The following is an 11,055-nucleotide window of genomic DNA, read 5'->3' as shown; positions in this document are numbered from 1 at the left end:
GTTGCAACTGAGATCTTCTACAGTCAACATCAACTAGTGAGTGCTGTGAAAATTTTTCAATTTGAATAATTTTTTAAGTATAACTTTTATGATTGAATGTTTCTTCAACTTGTTTTGTCACCCAGGAACATTAAGAACCATGAATTGAACAATTTTTGTGAGTTTTATTAATTATTTCTGGAAATAATTGCAAATTTATTGACATTTTTCAATTAGCCTAGATCACCATAGCAACCCATACAAATAAGCTTATAGGGTATTTGTTTCTGTTTTATCTCGTTTTTTTTCTCAATAATAATTATTATTTTGATGTTTCCTGTTAATCATCTTATCCTTAGTCCTTTTTTTGATGATTTTATGGATTTGAAGTGATATTATTGACTAAACTGTTAAAAATTTCATTTACCCAGTCTACCATAGTAACCTGGGTAAACAAATTTTTGAGGTTTTTTTTTCTGGTACTGTTTTTTTTTATTATTCTCTTACATCATTAATTAGTATTTTGGTCCTTTTTTTTGTCATCCCTCCAGTCTCTAATATTTTTTTAGATGAATTAATGGTTTTATAAGCTATTTATTGTCAATCTTTTGTACAATAATATCTGGAAATCTTGAGATTAGTTTTTTTTATCCATCAGTTGTTCTACCAACATTTAATAATTCTCGAGATTTATTTATTGATCATCTTTTGTGCAATAATATCTACATTTAATGATTTTATGAGTTATTTATTGATAATTTTTTATACAATAATATCTGGAGAATCTTGAGATTAGTTTTTTTTTTAGCCATCAGTTATTCTATCAACATTTAATAATTCTCGAGATTTATCAATTACCTTTTTGTTATCCTCCTAATTCAAGGGGCCTCTTTCAATTACATTAGGAATTTGTTATTTTATTGTTTATTTTATGGAATTTTTCCTTGCCCTACTCTATATTGTTCATATCTTGTTCTTTTTCTAATTTTTCTCCCTTGTTTAAACAGTTTAATTTTACTCTGTGTTCTATTTCATTTCCACCCTAATTGGGTTGGCAAAACAAGACTTTTCAAACGTTTTTGGAGAGAAAGAAGAGGAGGAAAGTATAGATAAAATAAATTGTTATTTGTTTATCTCAGTTGCAACTTTTTATTGTTCTTTTTATTGTTTCAAGTTTTTTTCACAATGTCTGATGCTGAAATGGCAGATACATCCAACAGTATTGATAATCTTACCTACCTGTCAACTATTGCTAAAGAGGAATTGAAATCATTAACTTCTAATGATCTTGAAAAGAGTGTAGCTATAAATACTGATACTATTGAGAGTAATATCCAGTTAGTGGTCGAGAACGCTCTGTTGCACTTAACAAAAGGTACTAAAACCCTATCAAAACAGTCAAGGTCTGATATAGATGAGTCACTCAGAATATTGAAAAATACCACGAATATCCTATGTTCCACAATAAAACGACAAAATTCACTTCTAATTGATAGAGAAAACAATGGAGATGTTAATACAACAATGCTTAAACTCGCAACAGAGATGCACGATTTCAAACAATGCTGTCTGAAGCAAATGCAATCACAATTAGTTGAATATACAGACAAATTTAGTGAGGAACTAAAAGAATTCTCAGTAGCAGTACGAGGTGATATTATTAATATCAAAGAATCAAGTAAAATGGAGTTAAAGAAATATTACGAAAATCTGATGAGCAGTTCTGGAGAGAGTATTTGTACCCTGATGAGCGATCTTGTTGTTGGTGTAAGAGAAAATGTACGTGAGATTGTAAAAAGTGAGCTGAATACCAAAATGGATAATAATCTGGAAAAAGAAACACGAAAGATAAAAGACTTCATTGCATCCAAAAATAATGACTTACAAGAAAAATTGAACGAGAAAATTAGTAGTCATTTGAACTCCGAAATCTTGAAATTGGACGACAAAATATGTAAAAAAGCGGGTTCTGTAGAAACAAATATAGTGAAGAACATCTCTGCTTTGGTTAATAGTGAGAAGTCATCCCAACAAAAGAGTTATTCGACTGTGGTTCGACAAGTCAATGGAAAAAAGGTTGAAGGAATTGAAGTCAACACTGACGATCTATCAAAAGTAGTTCTAGTTACACCTAGTATTTCCATTGAGAATGACTGGTCTAGTAAGCAGACAGAAGACACTTTACAAAAAATGATTAAACCATCTGATGATGGTTTTCAAATTATACGTAAAAAAGACTGGTTTCAAAGAAGGGACTTGCATTGACCTTTCATTCTAAAGAACAGGCGGAGAAAATTCTTTCAGACAAGCGTTTGGAGGAAGTAGGCCTTCAAGCCAGTAGGCCTATTGGCCTACAACCTCGTATAAAAATTTTTGATGTCTCACTTGAGGTTAAAGAGGATAATTTGGCCAATTTAATATTCAGCCAAAATTTTGACGATACTGAAAAAGAACAATTTCAAGGACCATCCTCACTGAAAATTATCAGGAAATTTGAAAATTGAAGTAAAAATGGATTCCACTATATAATTGAATGTAACGGTAAAATAAGAGATAATATCATAAATAAAGGCCGTCTGTTCTTGGAATGGAAGGCATGCAAAGTCTCTGACTGGCTTGAGCCAGCTCGCTGTCTAAAGTGTTTGGCGTTTGGCCACACGGTCAAGTTTTGTAGATTAACAAAATCTGTCTGCAAAAAATGTGGAAAGGAAGGTCATATTACTAAGGATTGCACCTCTTCTGCAAACTCTTCTGCGCGAATTGTATTAGAGCGGGAAGGTCATCGTCCCATCATGTAATGTCCAGGGAGTGTCCGAGCTATAAATTCGCAGTGCAGTCCCTAGCTTCAAGGACTAAATATTAATTTAGTATATCATTTGTTTTATTTTATTCTTTTTTCTATTATGACCCTTGCAAAATCAATTTCGTATTCAATTCCTCTGATCGAAAATATCTGTAAACTTTGCAACATTTTTTTCCAAAAAGCTAATGCACTTTCTCTTCACCACAAAAATATGCACACTGATATTGATGTTTATTTTGAGTGTAATAAATGCAATGAAAAATTCCCTAAGCCGCATGCGGCCTTCTGTCATATACCCAAATGCAATCCTTCCACTCCAAATATTTTATTAAATTTTAATTGTACTATTTGTAACAACAATTTTGCAACAAAAATTGGATTATCCCAACATAAACGGCACAAACATCCCAGTGAAAGAATTTTAGAACGAACACTTTTAGCTGCCACTAATAACCCTTCCAACCGGGGCGCTAAATTATCAGTTTGGTCTGCTTCAGAAATTAAAATCTTGTTGAACTTTTTTCAAACGAGAACAACTATGTTTGATTATGTGAACGATCTTTCGTCACTCCTCCCAATGAAATCAAAAGTTCAATTGCGAGAAAAAGTGAGACAATTAAAAAATCAAAATAAATTGATTCTAGCAAACTCCACTCCATCTATTCATGAAAATTTTAATGACAAATCTATTCTTGATAATTCCCCTACTTCTGAACAGGCTATTGTTAATGTTATAACTCAACCTCAGGGCTCTTGGTGTGATTCAGTTAAGGACAGCTGGCTTGACACCAAACATAAATCTGACATCTGCAAATGGTTGTTTAGCAAGTGGGATAATAATGAAATTTTATCTGAGGAAACAATTTCGGAATTAGTCAATAAAGTAACTGATGAAATTTTAAATAATGCCAATGAAACTTCAAAGAAAAAATCACAAAATTTTTATAGTAGACATTCCTCTCATAATAATAAAAGTTCCAAAAGAAAAAGATATGCCAATACCCAAGAAATGTATCGGAAATGTCCTAACCGACTTGCTGACCTATGCAGGAAAAACCAAATGGAAAATCTTCTTGATATTCCTAACGAGCTCCGCCGCGTTTTGAAATTTGTGAAATTTATAATGATCTGTGGAATAAAGAAAGTAGATCGTCCTTTGATTTCCAAATTGGTCCTAGTCCACCAGTTAATATTAATTTCATATCAAACAGAGAAATTAGAACATATTTGAAACGAATGAAACCAAATGGTGCTGCTGGCCCTGATGGTATTAAGCAAGAATTAATCCTCAAAAATCCCACCAACTATGAAAATATTTCGGCCCTATTCAATGTTCTAATTTTTCACCAGTTTTATTCAAATCAATGGTCCCTCAACTATACCACCTTTATCCCTAAAGAGGGTAAAGACTTAACTACAAATTGGAGACCTATCACTGTCGGCAACCTTCTGAGTAGGCTTTACAGTGGTTGTTTGGATCGCTGGTTACGCAAGATGGTAAATTTAAATACAGCGCAGAAGGGACTCATGAAAGGAAATGGCCGTTTTGAAAACATTGCCGCTTTAAATAGCATAATTAAATCAGGGAAAAAGACAAATTTGAAAATAAAGATCATTCTTCATGGGAATCCCAGACTACCCAAGGTAGGGGTGTTAAATGTTTCAAAAATGATAAACTTAGCAATTGTTGGCTGTTAGATAGTATTTTGTATCCGGGAGAAGAAATAGACCTGTTGAAAATGAGGTCAAATGTATTTCCGCTTAATGAATGTATGTCCAGAGTTGATGCTACAGTTGATCCTTTATGTAGACATTGTCACCACAAAATTGAATCACTCGGTCATGTTTTAGGAGAATTCCCCTTTGGAAAAGGAGCCAGGTTATCAAGGCACAATTTTATAGTTGATGAAGTTGAAAAATTAATGTTAAACTCTGGATTTGTAGTGGCAAAAGAAGAATTGTTCAAGTCTGATAGTGGCCTCTTGAGACCTGACCTGGTCATCAAAACACCAGGCAGGAGCCTCATTATAGATGTCACCGTCAGATTTGAACAAGATAATTTCCTAACAGAAGCCTTTCGAGAGAAAAAAGAAAAATATCTACAAATTTCTGAATCTGTTAAATCAAAATTTGGAGTGAATAATGTGGAAGTTTTACCTCTTGTTTTTGGCGCTAGGGGAGGTCTTCCAAGTAAGACTGTTAAAAATCTATCATTATTAGGGATCACTGACACAAACATTATAAAAATTGGGCCAATTTTGGTAAGCAGAACTGGCGCTGTGGGATGAACCAAACGCCCGGTTAAAGCGCCCGAATCGACGCTCATGGGAAACCATGAAAGGCGTTGGTTGCTTAAGACAGCAGGACGGTGGCCATGGAAGTCGAAATCCACTAAGGAGTGTGTAACAACTCACCTGCCGAAGCAACTAGCCCTGAAAATGGATGGCGCTCTAGCGTCGTGCTTATACCGGGCCGTCAACGGCACAGTGGGCAGCTGCGGTCTCCGTAGCTGCCGTTAAGTCTTGACGAGTAAGAGGGTCGCGACGGTGAGCGCAGAAGGGTCAGGGCGAGAGCCTGCCTGGAGCCGCCGTTGGTGCAGATCTTGGTGGTAGTAGCAAATACTCTAGCGAGGGCCTGGAGGACTGACGTGGAGAAGGGTTTCTTGTGAACAGCCGTTGCACAAGAGTCAGTCGACCCTGAGCCCTAGGAGAAATCCGATGACGATGGGTGGCTTGACAATATGCATGCGTGCACATAATTGCCTCGCTTGTAGCTCCTAGTAGCTCGCGACTCTTATGCTGCTGCAAACATACAATCATAGACCACAGACTGTGCTTGTCGTGTTCTTGCTTGTAGCTCTTGTAGCTCGCAGTATCGACTGAACAGCTCCTTTTGGGCAAAAGGGAATCCGGTTCCTATTCCGGAACCTGGCTGCGTAACCGCATCTTTGCGGGCACTTGCTTGCGAGCGCTCGTCGGGGTAACCCAAACTGGCCTGGAGACGCCGGCGGGAAGTCTGGAAAGAGTTTTCTTTTCTTTATAAGCGTTCGAGTACCCTGGAATCCTATAGCAGGGAGATAGGGTTTGGAATGCGAAGAGCACTGCAGTTGCGGCAGTGTCCGGACTTCCCCCCGGACCTTGAAAATCCAGGTGAGGGCCACGCGGAAGTCGCGCCAGATCGTACCCATATCCGCAGCAGGTCTCCAAGGTTAAGAGCCTCTAGTCGATAGAATAATGTAGGTAAGGGAAGTCGGCAAATTGGATCCGTAACTTCGGGACAAGGATTGGCTCTGAGGATCGGGGTGTGTCGGGCTAGGTCGGGATGTGGGTCAGCGCCAACGAGCCTGGCCTGAGCACGAGGAATGGAAAGCACTTCGGTGTGATCCAGGATTCGAGCTCGGTCCTGCGCCTTGGCCTCCCACGGATCGGCCTTGCTGCGGGGGTCTGTTGACAGTTGCATACAGACTTGTCTGTGTGTCAACCAGCAGAATTCACCTTCGGCCACCATTTAACGGTCAACTCAGAACTGGCACGGACTGGGAGAATCCGACTGTCTAATTAAAGCAAAGCATTGCGATGGCTCTAGCTGAGTGTTTACGCAATGTGATTTCTGCCCAGTGCTCTGAATGTCAACGTGAAGAAATTCAAGCAAGCGCGGGTAAACGGCGGGAGTAACTATGACTCTCTTTGTTATGACTCTATGTTAGCTGAAATTAGAGATTTGAATATGTACAGATCTTTGTAAAGAACTATCGCTTCCCTACCACCATTTATCATTCTTGTGCCATTGTTTGCAAGCATAGCATTCTAGTTTCAGAAGAATTGAATATTGAACATTTTCAAATATCACTTATTACATTGAATTTTCATTTATTGTGGTAATGTTTTTCTTTATACTATTGTGTTAATTTCAATATTTATAATATCAGAACTGTAATAAAAACATTGTATTCTCAAGCAACTGAGATCTCATGGAGTAAACATCTACTTGAGTGCTGTGAAAAAAATTTTTCAATTGAATAATTTTTTAAGGATAATTTTTATGATTGAGTGTCCTTCTACTTGTTTTGCCTTCCAAGAACATTAAGGACTATGATTCGAATAATATTTGTAAGTTTTATTGATTATTTCTTAGAATATTTGCAAAATTATTGACATTTTTTCAATTAGCCTAGATCACCATAGCAACCTATACTAATAAACTTGTAAGGTTTTTGTTTCTATTTTATTTTGTTTTTTTTTTCTCAATAATAATTATTATTTCACTGTTTTCTGTTAATCCTCTTATCCTTCATCCTTTTTTTGATAATTATATGGATTTGGAGTGGAATTATTGACAAAACTGTTGGAAATAAAAAAAAATTTTTATTTACCCAGTCTACCATAGTGACCTGGATAATTGAGGTTTTGAGATTTTTTTTTTCTGATACTATTGTTTTTTCTTTTAAATTTTTACATCATTAATCATTATTTCTGTCCTTTTCATGTAATCCCTCCAGTTTCTAAACTTATAGATAATTTATTGGATTTATAAGGTATTTATTGTCAATTTCTGTACAATAATATTTGAAAAATCTCGGGATTGTCTTTTTTTTACCCATCAATTGTTTTACCGGCATTTAATAATTCTTAGAATTTATTTCTTAATTATCTTTGTACAATATTATCTGCATTTAAAGATCTCTTTCAATTACATTGAGAATTTATTATTTTATTGTTTACTTTATGGAATTACTCAGTATTGTTCATATCTTATTCTTTTCTAATTTTTCTTTTATGTTTAAACAGTTTGATTTTACTCTGTGTTCAGTTTCACTCTAACCCTGTTTGGGTAGGCAAAGCAAGACTCTTTTGATGCTTTAGGGGAAAAAGGAGAGGAAGAAGGTTTCGGTAACATAAATTATCATTTGCTAATCTCAGTTGCAACTTTTTATTGTTCTTTTATTGTTTCAAGTTTTTTTTTATCACAATGTCTGATGTTGAAATGGCAGATACATCTAATAGCATTGACAATATTGCGTACCTCTCAACAATTGCTAAGGAGGAATTGAAAGCATTAACATCTAATGACCTTGAAAAGAGTGTGACTTTAAATACCGACACTATCGAGAGCAATATTCAATTGGTGGTCGAGAATGCTCTATTGCACTTGACTAAAGGCACAAAAACTCTGTCAAAACAGTCAAGGTCTGACATTGATGAATCACTTAGAATATTGAAGAATACAACGAATGTACTATGTTCTACAATAAAGAGGCAAAATTCACTTTTGATTGGTAAAGAGAACAATGGGGATGTTAATAAAACGATGCTTAAACTTGCGACGGAAATGCATGATTTCAAACAATGTTGTCTGCAGCAAATGCAATCACAGTTGGTTGAGTATACGGATAAATTTAGTGAGGAATTGAAAGAATTCTCTGTCGCAGTTCGCGGTGATATCATAAATATTAAAGAATCGAGTAAAATGGAGTTAAAAAATTACTATGAAAATCTGATGAGCAATTCTGGTGAGAGTATTTGTACCCTGATGAGCGATCTTGTGGTTGGTGTAAGAGAAAATGTACGTGAAATTGTCAAAAGTGAGCTGAATACTAAAATGGATAATAATTTGGAAAAAGAAACGAGAAAGATTAAAGACTTCATTGCATCTAAAAATAATGATTTGCAAGAAAAATTGAATGAGAAAATAAGTAATCATTTGGAATCTGAAATTTTGAAATTGGACGACAAAATATGCAAAAAAGCGGGCTCTGTTGAATCAAATATAGTGAAGAATATCTCTGCTTTGGTTAACAATGAGAAGTCATCCCAACAAAAGAGTTATTCGACTGTGGTTCGTCAAGTCAATGGGAAAAAAGTTGAGGGAATTGAAGTCAACACTGACGATCTGTCTAAAGTAGTACTAGTTACACCAAATATTTCTATTGAGAATGACTGGTCTAGCATTCAGACAGAAGACACTTTACAAAAAATGATTAAACCATCCGATGATGGTTTCCAAATTATTCGTAAAAAAAGATTGGTTTCAAAGAAGGGACTGGCACTGACAATTTCAAGGACCATCCTCGCTGAAAGTTATCAGAAAATTTGAAAATTTTAGTAAAAATGGATTCCACTATATAATCGAATGTAACGGTAAAATTAGAGATAACATTATAAATAAAGGCCGTCTGTTCTTGGAATGGAAGGCATGTAAGGTCTCCGACTGGCTTGAACCAGCTCGCTGTCTAAAGTGTTTGGCATTTGGCCATACTATCAAATCTTGTAGATTAACAAAATCTGTCTGCAAAAAGTGTGGAAAGGAAGGTCATATTGCTAAGGATTGCTCCTCTTCTACAATCTCTTGCGCGAATTGTATTAGAGCGGGAAGGTCATCGTCCCATCATGTAATGTCTAGGGAATGTCCGAGTTTTAAATTCGCAGTACAGTCCCTAGCTTCAAGGACTAAATATTAATTTAGTATATCGTTGTTCTATTTTATTCCTTTTTATTATGGCCCTTACAAAATCGATTTCATATTCGATTCCTCTAATCGAAAATGTCTGTAGTCTTTGTAACAATTTTTTCCAAAAAGCTAATGCACTTTTTCTGCACCATAAAAATATGCACTCTGATATTGATGTTTATTTTGAGTGTAATAAATGCAATAAAAAATTTCCTAAGCCACATGCGGCCTTTTGTCATATACCCAAGTGCAATCCTTCCACTTCAAATGTTTTATTAAATTTCAATTGTACTATTTGTAACAATTCTTTTGCAACGAAAATTGGTTTATCCCAACACAAGCGGCACAAACATCCCAGTGAACGAATTTTGGAACGTACACGTTTAGCTGCCACTAATAATCCTTCCAACCGGGGTGCTAAATTATCAGTTTGGTCTGCTTCAGAAATTAAAGTCTTATTAAATTTTTTTCAAACGAGAACAACTATGGTGGATTATGTGAATGATCTTTCGCCACTCCTTCCAACGAAATCAAAAATTCAATTGCGAGAAAAAGTGAGACAATTAAAAAATCAAAATAAATTGATTCTTGCAAACTCCACTCCGTCTATTCATGAAATTTTTAATGATGAACCTATTCTTAATATTTCCCCTACTTCTGAACAAGCTACTATTAATGTTTTAACTCAACCTCAGGTCTCTTGGTGTGATTCAGTTAGGGACAGCTGGCTTGATACTGAACATAAATCTGACATTTGCAAATGGTTATTTAGCAAGTGGAATAATAATGAATTTTTATCTGAGGAAACAATTTCTGAATTAGTCAACAAAGTAACTGATGAAATTTTAAATGGTGCTAATGAAACTTCAAAGAAAAAATCACAAAATTTTTATAGTAGGAATTCCTCTCGTCATAATAAAAGTTCCAAAAGAAAAAGATATGCCAATACCCAGGAAATGTATCGGAAATGTCCTAACCGACTTGCTGACCTATGTAGGAAAAACCAAATGGAAAACCTTCTTAATATCCCCAATGAGCTACCGCCGCGTCTTGAAATTTGTAAAATTTATAATGATCTGTGGAATAAAGAAAGTAGATCGTCCTTTGATTTCCAAATTGGTCCTAGTCCACCAATTAACATTAATTTCATTTCAAATAGGGAAATTAGAACATTTCTAAAGCGAATGAAACCAAATGGTGCTGCTGGCCCTGATGGTATTAAGCGGGAATTAATCCTCAAAAATCCCACTAATTATGAAAATATTTCGGCCCTTTTTAATGTTCTTGTTTTTCACCAGTTTTATCCTGATCAATGGTCCCTCAACTATACAACCTTTATCCCTAAAGAGGGTAAAGATTTAACTAAAGGAACAAATTGGAGACCTATCACTGTTGGCAACCTTCTGAGCAGGCTTTATAGTGGTTGTTTGGATCGCCGGTTACGCAAAATGGTAAATTTAGATAAAGCCCAGAAAGGTTTCATGAAAGGGAATGGCCGTTTTGAAAACATTGCCGCTTTCAATAGCATAATCAAATTAGGGAAAAAGACAAATTTGAATTTTGGAATAGTAGATATTTCGAAAGCCTTTGATAGCGTCTCACACGACGCCATCATAGGCTGTCTTTCACGCTTAGGGATAGATAACAAAACTAGGTCAATAATTAAAAGTATGTATCAAAATTCAAAAACTGTCCTTAAAAACTGTGGGAATGAAACCGTTCCGATTAAGAGGGGGGTGAAACAGGGTGATCCTCTTTCCCCCTTCTTATTCAATTGTATATTAGACCCATTGATCGAAATTTTAAATAAGTCTGATATAGGTTTT

At 35.4% G+C, this 11,055-nt stretch overlaps 1 protein-coding gene across 1 annotated transcript; it reads right to left on the bottom strand.

Annotated features, from left to right (window-relative positions):
* Window positions 1-5,195: 5,195 nt before the first annotated feature.
* LOC120351707 lies at window positions 5,196-6,494 on the bottom strand. Its single transcript, XM_039429820.1, has one exon. The coding sequence runs from the start codon at window positions 6,287-6,289 to the stop codon at window positions 5,846-5,848; it is 444 nt and encodes a 147-aa protein (XP_039285754.1). The 5' UTR covers window positions 6,290-6,494; the 3' UTR covers window positions 5,196-5,845.
* Window positions 6,495-11,055: the final 4,561 nt, after the last annotated feature.

Source organism: Nilaparvata lugens, chromosome 5 (genome assembly GCF_014356525.2).
Source record: "Nilaparvata lugens isolate BPH chromosome 5, ASM1435652v1, whole genome shotgun sequence".
Lineage (NCBI taxonomy): Eukaryota > Metazoa > Arthropoda > Insecta > Hemiptera > Delphacidae > Nilaparvata > Nilaparvata lugens.
The sequence above is the reverse complement of the archived record's forward strand: the minus strand, read 5'-3'. Positions and strand labels throughout refer to the sequence as shown.